We start from the raw sequence: 14,417 nt of genomic DNA on the forward strand, positions 1-14,417 counted from the left end.
CACATCCACGCTGCTGAGTGCAATTAGGGCAGCCCGCAATTAGGGTGACTCAGAAAGAAGGCTTTCACTGCAGGGTAATTAAAGCGCTGGGTCAGGCGTGAGGTGCAGAGGCTAAACCCAGGCCGAGAGACAAAATTACACGCTGCCCTCCGACTGCCGGGTCTGGCTCGGGGTTGTTTGTGTTTTTTTCCCCTTCCTCTCCAGCCAGACGCTGACTGCGGGAGCTCCTCAGGGCTTCTGAAGGGGACGGCCCCGGGCACCTGGAGCCGAGGCCACGCACGCCGCGGGGCTGCCACCGGGAGCAGCTCGCCTCCAAAAGCCAGGTTGTGCGAGGGCATCTGTCCCCGCCAGGTCCCAAAACGGGGCCGCTTCCAGGGGCTGATGAGCTGGGATCGTTCCTCCCCGGCCCCACGCAAGGGCAGCCCCGTTTTTGGGGTCGGGGGGCTGTGGCACGGTGCAAAAATCCCTCACGCAGGCGCCCCAGAACCCCAAAACCAGGTGGAGCAGCCGAGGCGCGCTGCAGGACTGGCAGTTCTTCACAGCGGTGTCACGGGACGGAGCAGGCATGTCGCTCCCCTGGCAGCGGTGTCACCGTCACCCCGGCTGCGTGGCTCGGAGCTATTTTTAGCTTTTTAGGCGTATTTTTTTTACACTGCCCTCTCCTGAGCACGCCAGGGGCTCACCCCGCGCCATGCCAGCCCCTGGCCGCACGCAGGGCACTCGGTGTTGCTTTTCAGCGCTGCTCTGACAAGGAACGACCCAGGGCTTCGCGGAACACTCAGAAAAACACCCTGACAGCACCAAACCCACCTGCGCCGCGTCACCCCAACGCCCCGCGGCCACCCCAAACACCCCCGGCACAGAGCCAGCCCCGCAGCCGAGCCGCGGCCCCTGTTTGGAGCAGAATGCCCTTCCTGCCGTCCCCGGGGGCAGCGAGGTCCCGGGGGCAGCGGGAGGCGCTTCGGCAGCTCCCTGGAAGGTGCCAGAAGGCCCCGGCGAGGCTTTATTTAGCCGCTCCCTGGGGCCGGGGCAGGCAGAGGGGTGCCTGGGGGCCCCCGAGGACGCGGCGGGGCTGGCTGTGGGGCCGGCCAAAGCCATAAAGCCTTAAAAATTAAATAAATGACGGTGCCAAAGCGGGGCCCCATTGGCTCCCTACCTGCTGGAGGAGGATGCTCTCGGGGTGCCGGCCATCCCCTCCCTGTGGGAGCCACCCCAATTAAAAGCTTGCCTTCCCAATCAGGCTAACGAGGTGGGGAAGGCGCTAACGGGCAGCCCGAATTGCCCACGCCGAAAGCCCCTGAGCGCACCAAAACCCGGAACAGCTCTTGCTCCTCCAGCCTGGGCACGGCCCAAACCACAGCAAAATCACCCCAAAGCTGCGGCGCTATCGATCCGCCACCAGAGCACGCCTTCGTTAGCGGCCGCTCATTAAGGGCACCGAGGCACCAAGGGGTCCGGCGGCTGGGGCTCGGTTTGCACTGAGTCACCGCCGCTGCCAGGAACTGGGTGGGGGGAAATCAAAGCCTCGCAGCCCGGCTCCAGAGGCGGGGGGAAAGGGAACGAGAGGAAATCCCGGCCCGTGGGAGCGTGGGGCTGGGCGGGAGGGGGGAGCTTTGGCCTGGGTCACTGCTGGGGAACTGGGGGAAAGAGACCAAAAGCGGCCCCGTCTCAGGGAAGGGCCCTAAGGGGCCAAATTGTCCCCTGGGGTGCTGAAAATAGAGAGGGAAGCAGGAAATTTGCCTCCCCCCATCTGATCTCCCAGCTCCTCCTTCGCAGCCGGGTGCTGGGGTTGGCCCCGCGAGCCGCAGGAGCCGAAATTGGGTAGGGAAAGCGGCGCGTGCAGAGCGGCTGGCAGTCGGGTCTGGCTTCCAACCGGCCCGGGAGGGGCTACAAATTGGGATATTAAGTTGTTAATTTAATTGCTTGCACAGAATCGGCTGTTAGCAATCTGCTAGCAGCCATTAGCGATAATCCCATCCTAAACAGCAGCCGTTTGTTCCTCCAGGAGGAGACAGGGTGATGCTGGGATTTTGTTTTATTAATTTTTTTCCCACATGCCTCAGTGCAGGGGCTCGGGCCAAGACTTTGGGCTCGCATCTGCTTTTCCCAACATTTTAGAAGCCTAAAAGACCGCTTTCCCCATTTCAGAAGCCTGGAGGAAGAGGCTAGTGTTAGGAGGAAAATGGTGCACCCCCCAACAAACAGCTCAGGCTCAGATGGAGGAAAAGGAGCAGCTGAAAGCACAGGGCTGGGGTGAGAAATGCCATTTTCAGGTCAGCCTCGGCGAGCTTTTCCTTCCTTTGCTCGCTGCGGTCCGCACACGGGGGACAAACGTGTGCCAGCTCAGGGAGGCTCCTGCGAGCCCAGGAGCCTGTTGACTCAAGTCTCTTCCCAGGCACAATTATGGAAAGAAAAATACAACCCAGGCCAGCCTCGGGAGGCCCAACGGAGCTGCGAGGCTGCCCTTCCTGCCAGGGACGTGGCCGCGTTTTGGCTTTCCCCTCTCTTTCCACACCCCTCAGCGACCTCTCCCTTCTCTCCGTCTTCATCCCAGCACCTTCGCACTCCCTCCCTCTCACACGAAGCTCCCGGTGCTCCTCAGGTGCTGGGGCTTGGCGGTTCTGCCTTGGTGTAGTCAAAAAAGAACCAAAAACACTGAAATAACCAGGGAGTTACCTGGTTTCTGAGCAGTTTGGTGGACGCCACCGCTCCCCTTCCCGTGGGGTCAGCGCCTCTGCTCCGTCCTCATTTCCTACGAGGCCGCTTCCACCGCCGCCCAGGGACCTGCACGACGCCGGCACAGCCGAAGCCTTTCACGATATAAACATTTATTTATAGATGTACAATTCGGTAATCAATTCTAAATCAAGAAACGCAGCTTCCAGGAGCATCCGATCACGTTACCCATGGAAATCTACTCCACAAATCCGGAGGTTTCGGCGGGCAGGCTCTGGGCGAGGAATGCCGTTCCGCCAGCCATTCAGCACCTCTTGCAGACGTGAGCTTTCCTTTCATCCCCCCACCCCCAAGAGCTCTGGGCGGCTGTGCCTCGATGAAGAGCTCTTCCAAAGCGCCGTGCTTCCACCCCGTGCCTTCCAAAGACGGAGGTGCCATAAAATAAAAAGGAGGCAAAAGACGACTTTTAAAATCAAGCCCGTGTTGTGGCGGCTGTGGAAGAAGGCTTGGAGTTCACGGGAGGGCTGATGCTTTGCCTTCAGGCAAAAATTAACCGCAGGGGACGAAAAAGGATCCAGTTTTTCCCACTGACCCCGAAGGAACGCAGGCGGCGGCGCGCCACGGCCACGTTGCGAAGTCGGGTGCGGGACAAAATAATGAACAAAGGGACAGCGCGCGGGGAAAGCCCCGTTTACAGACGGAAAGCTGCACACTGATTACGAGGCAGAATTAAAAGCAGACTGAAACAAAAAAAAGGGTACACACGGCCATAAAGCGACCAGCTGAAACCCTCCAGGACAATCCTTTCCTTCGCTCCAGTGCTCAGCTGACCCGCGGAAGCTTCTGCCGACGCTGCAAACCCAAACTGCAAATCTGGGCGGTTTCGTGCATCGCTTTTCGCCCCCTGCAGATTTGGAAATGCTTTTATTCCAAGCCGGAAGGCGGGCATCTCCCTCCCCGGCCGCAGAGCGCCGCTGCCCTGGGGAAAGCCAAGTGCAGTAAGCGCCGAGTGATTCCCAGCTCCGTGCCAGGCAGAGCGAGATACCCCGGGAAGAGACGCCGCCCGCTTCCCCTGTGCCAAGCTGGGCAGAGAACAAAATAATTTAATCATCCAACCCCTGCATAGTTTAAAAGTACAACGTATATACAGCTATAAATTAATTCTGAATAGATTATATTTCTTTTTGTTTAAAGTTTCGTCACCAAATCGTCCGGTTTCCCTCTCCAGCGCAGTCCCGAGGGTCTCCTCCTGCTGCACGGCTTTGCGGCTGTTCCCTCACCTCCCGCCACGCCGCGGTCCCTCGGCGCAGCCAGGCTGGAGGCGCTGCGAGGGGAGCAGGAGGCCGGCAGCCGCGTTTCCTGTCCTAGCTGCTGCCTGAGACGTCGTAACGGCGGAGACGGGCAGAGAGAAGAGAGAGGGCAGTTGTGCGTTGCTAATTCTCCGATTCCATCGCAGTATCGGGTTTGATTCCTTACATACAAACCGTCAGCTCGGCTCAGTGCACTTCACCAAGAGGCTTCAGGCATTTCCAGTCTGGGAACGAAAGCGGGAAGGGGGTGAGTCCCGGGGGGCCGCCCGGCGCGCCGCCACCCCGCCGCTCCCCGCCCGGCCCCGCGTTTCGGGAGGCTGCGCCCAGACCACGGGCACGCGGCGGCGCCCGGTGCCTCCTCTCGAAGGAAGGCAGGTCGGGAGCGCCGCGCTGGCCTGAAAGAAGAGGCGCCGGTATGAAAACAGGAGCGGGAGAACCGAGGTAAGAGTGCTTCCAAAAACGGGGTGCGGGCAAAAAGGGGCCGAACGCGACCCCGAGGATTTGCTCTGAGGGCCTTCAAGCTTTTAGACGCGCTTCGTGAGGCAAGGAGGGTGAAAACAAAGAACAGCTCCGCTGCTGAACCTCGCTACTCGTGCCTGGGAGCCAGGTAGCCGCATGTCCAGCGCCCCCAAGAAGTCCTGGTACGGCTCAGCAGCGTCCATACAACTAGAACTTGGTGCTTGAAGCTTCACCTTCTGCTTTTTTTTTCACGGAAACTGCTTTCAAAAGGTTTTGGGGCTAGACGGGACCACCCTCGGAGCGTCTGGGAGGTGGAATCAGCCCAGGTAATCGGGCAGAAAAAGGACTCCAGGCTCTGCCCAGGTGTCCCTGGCTTTCATCAGCTCCCCCGGGACCCAGCACTCCCGCCCTCACCTGCGCTACCCGGCTCGCCCTAACCCCAGCTCTCCGACCCTCCAGGCTCCGGCTCGGCCCCTTTTGTTTCCCCGCGACCGCCCGAAGCTGCTTCTGCAACCTGCCGTGAACTCCAACCCCCTGCTTTGTTCTCCTCGAGTGTCAGGGGAAGGCAGAGGGGGGCAAGGAACAGCTGCTTTCTACGAGTCCTTTCCCCGTCACCGCGCTTCTTCAGCGCCACGGGTAACGACTTTTTCAACAAAGCAGCCAACCAAGCGACAACAAGGGTTCGTTTAAAGGCGGTGGCTGGCTGCCACGGCTGGGAACGGCGTAGCGAGATAAGGAAAACACACTTCAGCCAGCCGAGCTGTGCCGGGCGCGCGGTTGACAAGAGCTCGGCCGAGTCGCCAGCACGCCCGGGGCTTTGCTTTGTTCCTCGAGGACCAACGCCAGCAAAAACAGCGAGCTCGGAGAGAGCCGGGGTGCTGACATGCAAGCCAGAGAGAATTCATCTCCCAGGTCAGGAGGGCGGGCGTGCCAGAGGGGGCTGCTTCCCCCCGCTACGTGCGCGCGTCCGGAGGAGACTCACGAAGACTCGTGCCTCAGGGATTTAAGTATTAAAAGCCCAACTGCGCCGCGCTCTGCCGTCCCAGGCAGCGGCACCAGCTCGTACTTAGGGCTCCGCCGAGCGGGCCGGCGGCGGCTATCCATGCAGAGAGGCCTGTACGTCTGACAGTCTGCTACAGCTGGGGGTGCCCATCTTCTGCGCCCGCTGGTACAGCTCCGAGTCCCCGAAGTAGCGCGCCCGGTACAACAAGCCTTCCTCTGCCAAGGGAGAAGCGCGGCGTTAGGAGCACGGCGGGGGAGGAGGCCCCTCACCAGGCCGAGTCCCACCGAGCACGGGGAAGGAGAAACGCGGAGGCTCATCGCTCGGCAGGCTGCGGAACGTGCCTCCGCGCTGTGAAAACACAACTTCAGCGTGGCTCGGCAGGTTTCTTCCTGCAGCACACAACCCCCTCTGCCCCTGAGCCCACGCTACTCACTCTGCTGCTTCTCCTTCCAGCAGTTATTTCGGAGGTTGGCGATGTAGTCGTCCTCCACGCTCCTCTCCACGTTCTTCAGGTTGGTGCCCGTGTACTCCTCGGCGAAGTTCTCGGACACGTAGTAGATGACTTTCAGGTGCTCTGTCACCCTCCTGTGTATGTGACCCACGGACCTGGCTCGGGAGAGAAGGCAGAACAGCGTCGGACACCTGAAGGGCATGGCCAAAGCCTCGCGGCGCCTCGCCACGCCGCAGAGGATCGCACGCCGCTGACTGACCACACGCATCGCCCCCACGCACCCCCCGCCTCCGAGCTCAGCAGAGGAGAAACCTCTGGTGGAAAGGAAGCAGCAGCACGGGGAGGGACAAGCCGGCAGGGAGCCCCACGGCTGCTCCCACTGCCCCTCGGCCGGACCCTGCGCCCTCCCCTGGGGACGTCCGCCGCCCCCAGCAGTGGCAGCTTCCCCTAGCTCATCACATGCTGCTGCGGGAACACAACTAGATCCCTCTCCGCGCTCGAGCCTGCACCGACGAGTACAGCAAGCAGCTTCTGGAAGGAAACCTCTCCTTACCCTAACCCTGCCCCCTCGGATTTGCATTTCAGACAAAACCGGGTTCTTGTTTGCTCCCCAGCGCCCCGGCAGACCTAGGGACACTCGCTGGGGCGTGCCTGCAAGCCGCAGCACAGGACCTGTGCCCAAACGCTGGATTCATCGGGAACGGCTCCAGCTGGAGCCGTGCCCCAAGTCTCCCACAACAAACACCAGCTGGCTGCTGCATCCAGCGCCAGCCCGCCTCCTGAGCCAGGTATAAACATCAGCTCCTCCGTGAGCAGGGCGTGCAGGAGCGAGTCAAACACTCCTGCACGCTCCACCAGGGAGAACAGTGGGTCACCCCCCGGGCGGAGCAGGACCCAAAGCTCTTTTCGAGAGCACGGCAGTGCCTGCTGGCAGCTCAGCTCGCTGCTTTACCCGTCAGCACAGAGCCCCGAGGCCTCCACAAGCCTGAATTCCTCTTCTGTGCGCAGACGAAGGAAGGAAGCTACAGCGTGAGCCCTCGGAGGAGCCTTTCTGAGCGCGCAGAGCTCCCGCAGCGTGCTGAGAACGGGGGCAGAAGAAACCTGCTACCTGGAGGCAGCCGTGCCGTTCGGCCAGGCAGCTTCGGTGAGGCGTTGCTGAGCGGGGTGGCACGCACCTGGGCGGGCCGGTCAGCAAGAACTTGATTTTTGGAAGAGGCTTCCGAAGGGAACCGAGTGACAAGGGTTTCTTTACGACTCTGCCGTTCTCAGCAACGGCCTCCCATAAACAAGGGGCACTAAAACCTCCCCGCGCCATTAAAACCTCCCCAGGTTCAGCAGCTTGCCTGCGGCACGCTGGGTTCGGCGCAGCCAGCTCGTTTCCTGCCAAGGAACAGCTGGGCTCAGCATTTTTTCCTTTGCCTGAGCAGCAGAGCAGCACCGCCTGCCGGCACAGCACGCTGCTGCTCCAGCTCCTCCCGCCTCGCTCAGAAAACACGGCCGAGGGGCTGGGGCAGCTCGTTCGCTTCTCTTGTCCCAACCCCAAGTGGGAAATCGGATGGCACGGCGAGGGAGCGTCTTTTATTCCCCCCCCATATTCCACTGCTCCGGACTAGATGTAAACCCAGCTGCGGCTTTTAGGATGAGCAGCTCTGAATTTCATTTTTCATACCCCGATTTAATTCCACATCTCAGCCCACTGCACAGGGATCTCGGCGCACCCACGCGGCCCCGCTGGGCCACAGCTTCTCGAAGGCATTTACCCCGTCCCTTTCCCACCCAGCTGCAGGCTGCAGAGGTTCCCCGTCAGCGCCCCAGTCCGTCAGCCCAGCGAGCACCCCCCGGCAGACCCTCCCGTCCCAAGACCTGCCTGAAAACAAGGCGGCCTTCCCTGACGTGTGAGACACCAGGGAGCAAGGGCAGGAGGAGATAAAGCGAAGCACCGGTGGGAAAAGCAGAGCGCCCAGCTCCCCGCCCCGCCACGGCGGCCAGCCCTCCAGAACCCACCCCGCTTCAATAGGCTCAGAGGAAGGGGTACTAACGGCCTCTGGCTCAGGCTGTAGGGAGGGCTGGAGACCATCATCTGGCTGAGAGCAGACACGATGATCAGGATGAGGATAGGCATCAGCTGGACAAACAGCCCGAGGCCGCCCTGCAGGAACAGAAACGCACAGTGGAGCGCCATCCGTAGGCTGGCAGGCAAAGACCCCGCGGCATCGCTTTCCCTCCCTCCCAGCCCGAACACAGCCTCAGTTCCCCTGCCCCACGGAGGCAGCGGGCTCAGGAGGCTCCCCAGAGTTAACTGGGAGACGTTTGGCCGCCCGCAGCTCTCCTCCTGAAAGGACAGCGTGACTCTGGAGGTCCCAACGTCTCCAGCTTTGACTGGAGGGGACGGGCAGGGGGAACCCGGTGAGCAAATTTCAAAAGCCTCCCGCCTGTACTTTGCTTGCCTCCGTCTGACCGCGCGCCCCGTGAGGCTCCCGTCCTGCTCGTGCCGGTGAGCAGAACTGGTTTTGTGAAAGCGCTCTCCCCTCCTCGGGGTCAGATAAAGAAATTCCCCCTCTGCCTCAGCTCTGAGCTCCCTCCGCCTCTGGCAGAGCGCGCTTCCCCCTTTCCCCTTGCGAAGAACTACTCGGGAAGTTCTCACTTTTTCTTTCTTTTCCTTTTTAAGCATTTTACTGGCTATTGAAAGAGGGGGGTTATGTTGCGTCCCACATGCTCCTTCCTTGGAGGCATATGCAGATCCTGTGACGGAAATCCCCCAGGCAGCTCAGGCCGTGAGGCTTTTTCCTCGGTGAATTACACACCACAGACTGCAAACACCCCATCCCGCACCGTGAGATAGAAGGGGGGAGCCACCTGTGTCGTATCATCTGAGAGCTGCCTCTGCCTTTTAAAATCAGAGAATGAAGTGAGAGGAAATGCTTCCTCCCTGCGAAAATCAAGCACGTTTGACTGGTGTCATCTCATTTCGAGGCGGCACGGGTTCACGAACACACCGGCGTTTTTCCCCGCTGGAAGAGAGCTCGCGGCCCGCTGCGTGCTCCCCACTTACGTCTCCCTGGTGCTCCCGCCTGTCCTGCCTCTGGTGGTAGGTGTACCGCATCCTGCCGTTGCTGTACACGTGGACGTTACCTGCGAGCGGAAGGCGAAGGACACACAGAGGTCAGCGCACGCAGGACGGCGCCGGCTGGCTAGGAAGGAACCACAAAAGGTGGCTACGTCCCACGCCAGCCTCACCGACAAAAACACAACCCTGAAACTAGACTGTGGAGGGATCCCAAGCAGCTCAGCAGGGGCGGCTGCAGCAGCTCTCCCCAGGAGACCGACAGAATTCATGCGAAGGAGTTTATCTTTTGATTAACGCCAGTCGGAAACAGAGGAATAAATACTTTTGGTAGGTTTTCCATCTTAAAAGCAGCTTTTCCTCGTTTTAGACGTCAAAACTACAGCTGAAGAGGGAGACCAGCTGCAAAACTACTCCTGGATTCTCAAGGGACAGAAGGGAAAGGGAAAAAGAGACTGAGCAAGGACAGCAACTCGCTGGCGTTACCGGCGTAGCCCCAACTTTCTGAAACAGAATTTTCCCCAGGTTGGTCCAGAGGCCAAATGAACGCTGCCTCCGCTGCCAACAGGGGGAACACGAGGCAGGCTTCTGAAACAGCCTTCTGGTAAACTCTCTGGTCTCAACTCACTCCGTTCTTTCCTGCTACCCAAACCTCAATAGCATTGGGTAGAGCAGGCACAGACCGAGCCCTGGAAGTTACCGGGGCTTGTTCCCATGGCAAGATCTAACTTCTGACCCAGCAGGCACAACAGCCTTCTTCGGGACCCGGTTATTATCGCGACCAGCACCGCAGCGAGTCATTGCTGCTCTAACATTCAGTCCAGCCTAGGAATGCGGGCAAACACCTGAGCTGGGGGAAGAAGCCCAGCTCTGCTGGAATTACCCGCCGGGTCCCGAGCTCTCCGAGTTCCCATGGAACAATTTAGCAAACCCTAGGTGTCTGGGTCACCTGGGAGGGAGAGCTCCCATCAAACTGGGCTGTGGAGGGGAACGCTGCTGTCCTGCCGGTCCTCGCCCTGCCCAATAAATCCCCACTGCGCCGGGACCGTCGGAAGGACCGGGTCCCTCTCAGGACACCGAGGTTTCACGTGCTTACTGGAAGGAAATCCACCGCCAAAGAACATGTTGAAGAGGTCCTCGGGGGAGATGTCCGCTTCAAACCCGCGGTGGAAGTCTGAGTGACTGTGTCCGTGCCGAGCAGGGTTGAGCTTCTCGTCCCCGTACTGGTCATATTGCTTCCTCTTCTCCGGGTTGCTCAACACCGCGTACGCGTTGCCGATGGCTGAAATATCGACAATAAGGAAGCAATTAGCTCCTTTCTTCTCGAGGTAACGCGCTGAGCCCTGCCAACAGGCACGGCTCGCCCTCCTCAGCGCCCAGATGAGGTTCTCCAGCAGCCAGGTCTCCGACAGCGCGGCTCTCCTACCCGGCACGCTGCTTTGGCCAGCGCAGGCAGAAGGAAACCACAGCTGTTGGCTGAAAGCCGTGTCAGCGAGCTGTGCGTTTCAGAACCTCCAGGTTCCGGAACGAAGGTGCTTAATTACCAGGGCTGTTAACAACGCCTGCGGAACTAAATCCCCCTGGGTTCCCTGCTAACTCTCCGCAGCCTCAGCACACGCAGGGCCTTCCAAGCAGGCCGCCCGCCTGTTCCTGGGCTCCTGTCCCCGCGCATCCCAGTTCACCCCTCGGCGCCAACCCGCCCGCGAGCCTCTGTACGGGGCTGCGGAGCACATCCCTGCTCCTCCCGGCGCCGCAAGGAGGGGAGGAAGCTCTCAGCACTGGGGCTGGCTGCTGCGTTAGAGGCAGGGGCAGCAGGAAAGGCAGGTACGTGCCCTTTGGAGGGGATTAAGATGCGGAATTTTCCCAGCAGCGAGCCCGAGGTGTTGGGTTTCTTCCTGGACTAGAGGTCTGGAGAGCGGAGGATGTAATGTCAGCATGCTCGCTGTACGCCTCGGTTATAATTAGCGCACACGCAGCAAACGCTTCTGCGAGCCGGGCAGGAAGCTGGACCACAAGGACTGGCTCCAGCACTCGAGCCGGTCCCTTCGCAGCGCGTGATTAAGCAACGAAAATGGGGCAATTCAGGATCCTGGTCATCGTCTAGCCTTCTGCTGACCAAGCGACAGGGAAACGCCTCGTTCCCGGTCAGGATTGTAGCTCCCAGCAGCTAGGTCCAGCTCCTTCCCCAGCGTCAGCCGAAGGCAGTGATGCAAACGTGGCTCAACGCAACGGCAGCCACCTGCAGCCGCGGCCAACAAGGTCCCAGGACAAGACCTTTATCAGCCGTGGCCGGGAAGCCGAACGTCAAGACCTGAGCTAACACACACCAACGTTAGAAAAAATTAACCCGAGCCCTCAGAGCGCCGCACGTTTCCCCCTTCGCCCTCTGGAAGGGAGCAGCTGGACTTTGGCGAGCCCTGCAAACCGGCAGCCCTGCTGAAGGCCGGGGAGAGCCAAGGAGACGAGGCGGGAGGATAAAGGGCACCTTGCTTGACGCGCGACTTCTGGCACGTAACTCCTGTCAAAGCCTTCGGCAAACATCGGCGCTGGAGATTAGAGGTGAGGAAACCTGCCTTTCGCCACCTGGCGAGGACTGACGGATAAACCGGCGGCCGGCGGCTCGCGGCACAGGCGACGCAGGCAGATGCTCCCTGCTTAACCTGGCCCCTGCGCTAAGAAAGAGTGGCTGGGGGTCAGCTCGCTATCGGCCAGCAGCGAGACGCTTATCAGTCGTGGATGTAAGCCCAAAAAGGCTCGAACAAACCTTACGTAAGACTTTTACTGCTGAAATTTGTCCACTCGGAGCTCGCCCCTCACTGCACTCGTGGCCTTGCTCCCTGCTCCAGCAGAAGTCCGGGCACTTCCCTCCCGAGGTGGGCAGAATCGGAGCGCGGTACTGAAAGGGCTCAGCGCTGTGAAACGGGCACGAGAAGTGCTGTGCTCATCTCCGTCGTCACGATCAGGATCGCGCCGTGCTGCTCCAGCTCCGCTGCACCCCTGGTGCTGCTCAGAGCCCCCCCGGCAGGTGAAAAGCCGACGAGGGGGGTATGGGCAGCGAGGGAAGTGCCCGCGGGGCCGTTCTGGGGATCTCCATCAGAAGAGGCCTCACTTTACTCGGGAGCGGAGCAATCCCAGAGCCAGCCCAGGGGAGCACGGTGCCACGATCACCGGCCTGCTCCTTTATTTCCCCTCACACAGCTGAAGGCAGCTCCCGTGCCACCCTCCCGCGTTTGTTCTAGCAAAGGGGAGTTACCCGGCCCACAGGCATTGCTGAGCGCTCACATCCACGAGTCAGCAGCTCAGCAAACCCCTCCTGCTGAGGCTTCTGACGTAAGACACGGGAGATGAAGAAGAAAGGAAATGAAAAAATCCACGAGCGCAACGCTCCTGCTGACCTTTCTGAGCTCTGACTGGGCTCGGCTGTACGGCCGGCGCGGTTTCACCCGGGGAAACCCCCGGCACTTCTACCCAGCAGACCCAGCCCCAGCCCTTCCTGGCGGCCAGGCCCTGAGCGGGCAGCCCGAAGGCCGAGGGTCTGCCTGAAACGCCCCGCGGGCAGGGACGGAGCCTTTGGCAGACGGTTTTCCTGCCGGAGCCCAGCCGGCACTATTCCTCCCGGGGGACTCAGTCACAGCAGCCCCGCTGCGCTCTCAGCGTGCGGGGGCATTTTGGGAGATGTTTGTAAGACAAAGGGACTGCAAGCACAACACCCGCCTCCGGTGCCAGCAGGGGAGCAGCCAGCACCTGCCCCAAACGCGCCGTGTGGGCAGCTCCCAGCTCCCAGCGCGCTTCGTTCGGGACACAACCAGCTCAGGAGAAGAGAACTCTGCTGCCAAGAGCCTGACTTCGCTCTGCCTGAACCAGGAGGTTGTTTTCAGGAGTCCCTGCTAGCCCAGCTCAGCAGCGTCGCCCGATGGCTGCGGGTAAATCTCACGGTACCTTTAAAGGCCTCCGTAGCCCCCGGCGCGTGGTTCTTATCGGGGTGGAACTTCAGCGCCAGTTTCCGGTACGCCTTTTTCAAGTCCTCGTCGGAAGCTTCTCTGCTGACTCCCAGGATTTCGTAGTAGTCTTTGCACTGCTTTACCCTGCCAGGGGAAAAGGGACGGGCGGGGAGTTTCGGCTGCGAGAACTGCTCTGCCTCGGGTGTGTCGACTCCGCGACGTCGCACGCGGCGCGGTTCCGGCCGACGGCGCGCAGCGAGCCCTGCTTTACTCAGCTCGGGTTCCGCAGAGGCGACCCGCTTTTTCCTCACGTGCTCGCCCGCAGCCAGCCTGCGCTACGGGCACCCAAACGCTCCCAGGGAACGAGGCGGGCCAGGAAAGGTGGCAGGGCCTCTCCCCGGGCAGCGCTGTCACCTCCAGAGCAGGAGCAGGACGCGTGGGGGGGGGGGCACAAGGACGACAAGCGGCAGGCCAGGAGCTGGGGGATCACTGGGTTTTTGGCGTCCCCCCCGTGACGTTTCAGACCCGGTAAATTCGGGCTTAAAAACTAACACGGGCTGAGCCGGGGAGGGAGCAGCAGGCGCCGCCCAGCCCCGCGAGCTCTCCGCCACCATCCCTCCTCCTCACAGGACCCGGACGAGCCAGAGCAGAGCGGATAAACGCGTCCCGGGAGCTGCCAGCAGGAGCGTCCCGAGCATCTCTCCCGGCAGAGCGAGGAGCCCCGCGGGGGGTTTCTACTTGGCGTGACCGCGAGCAGCAGGAGAGGGGGACGAGGCCGTCCCCGAGGCCCCGGGCAGCGCACGCACCTCCTGACGGCATCCGCCTGGTCCCGCGTGTAGCCCCGCGGCGCCTCCCCCGCCGCCTCCCCGCCGCTGCCCGGCCTCCCCTGGGGGCTCGGCGGCGCCCCGGGGCTGGGGTCGGGGGCGGGCTGGGCGCCCGCTGCCTGCTGCTCCTTGTCGAGCTCCTCCAGGAGGGCTGCAACGGGAGGGAGGCGAGAATTAAGGAAATTCGGGGGGAATTAGGAGATTGGGGGGGGGGACTTAGAGCTTTGGGGGGGGGGAATTAAAATAAATTCAGGGAAATCAGATGAATTTGGGAAAAAAATAAATAATCTCGGGGGAGATTAGAAAAAATTGGGGAGAATTAAAGAAATGAAGCAAAAATTAAAAGGAATCCAGGGGAAGTTAAAACAGCTCCGGTGAAAATCAAAGCCCTTCTGAGGAAATTGAGGCCATCCAGGGAAAATGAAAAGAGACCCGTTAAAAATTAAACGAAATTCTGGGAAAATTGGGGAAATTCTGGGAAAATCAACAGTATCCAGGGGAAATTAGAAAAATTCAGGGGAAGTTCGAAGAAATTCAGGAAAAAATAGAGAAATTGAGGAGAAATTAGAGAAATTCAGGGAAAATTAGAGGAATTCAGGGACAATTAGAAGAAATTCAGGTAAAATTAGAGAAATCCAGGGAAAATTAACGCCCCCCTTCCCCCCCACCCCCCGGACTCGCTTTCCCAG

At 60.6% G+C, this 14,417-nt stretch overlaps 1 protein-coding gene across 1 annotated transcript; it reads right to left on the minus strand.

The window, feature by feature from the left end:
- Positions 1-3,759: 3,759 nt before the first annotated feature.
- LOC118160191 (dnaJ homolog subfamily B member 12-like) lies at positions 3,760-13,907 on the minus strand (the record flags this gene model as incomplete). Its single annotated transcript, XM_035314725.1, has 8 exons — positions 3,760-4,210; positions 5,512-5,663; positions 5,882-6,054; positions 7,939-8,048; positions 8,952-9,031; positions 10,060-10,245; positions 12,903-13,048; positions 13,711-13,907. Coding segments are annotated over 7 exons (1,014 nt in total), but the record flags the coding sequence as incomplete, so codon positions are not given.
- Positions 13,908-14,417: the final 510 nt, after the last annotated feature.

This window comes from Oxyura jamaicensis, unplaced genomic scaffold, assembly GCF_011077185.1.
Source record: "Oxyura jamaicensis isolate SHBP4307 breed ruddy duck unplaced genomic scaffold, BPBGC_Ojam_1.0 oxyUn_random_OJ106627, whole genome shotgun sequence".
Lineage (NCBI taxonomy): Eukaryota > Metazoa > Chordata > Aves > Anseriformes > Anatidae > Oxyura > Oxyura jamaicensis.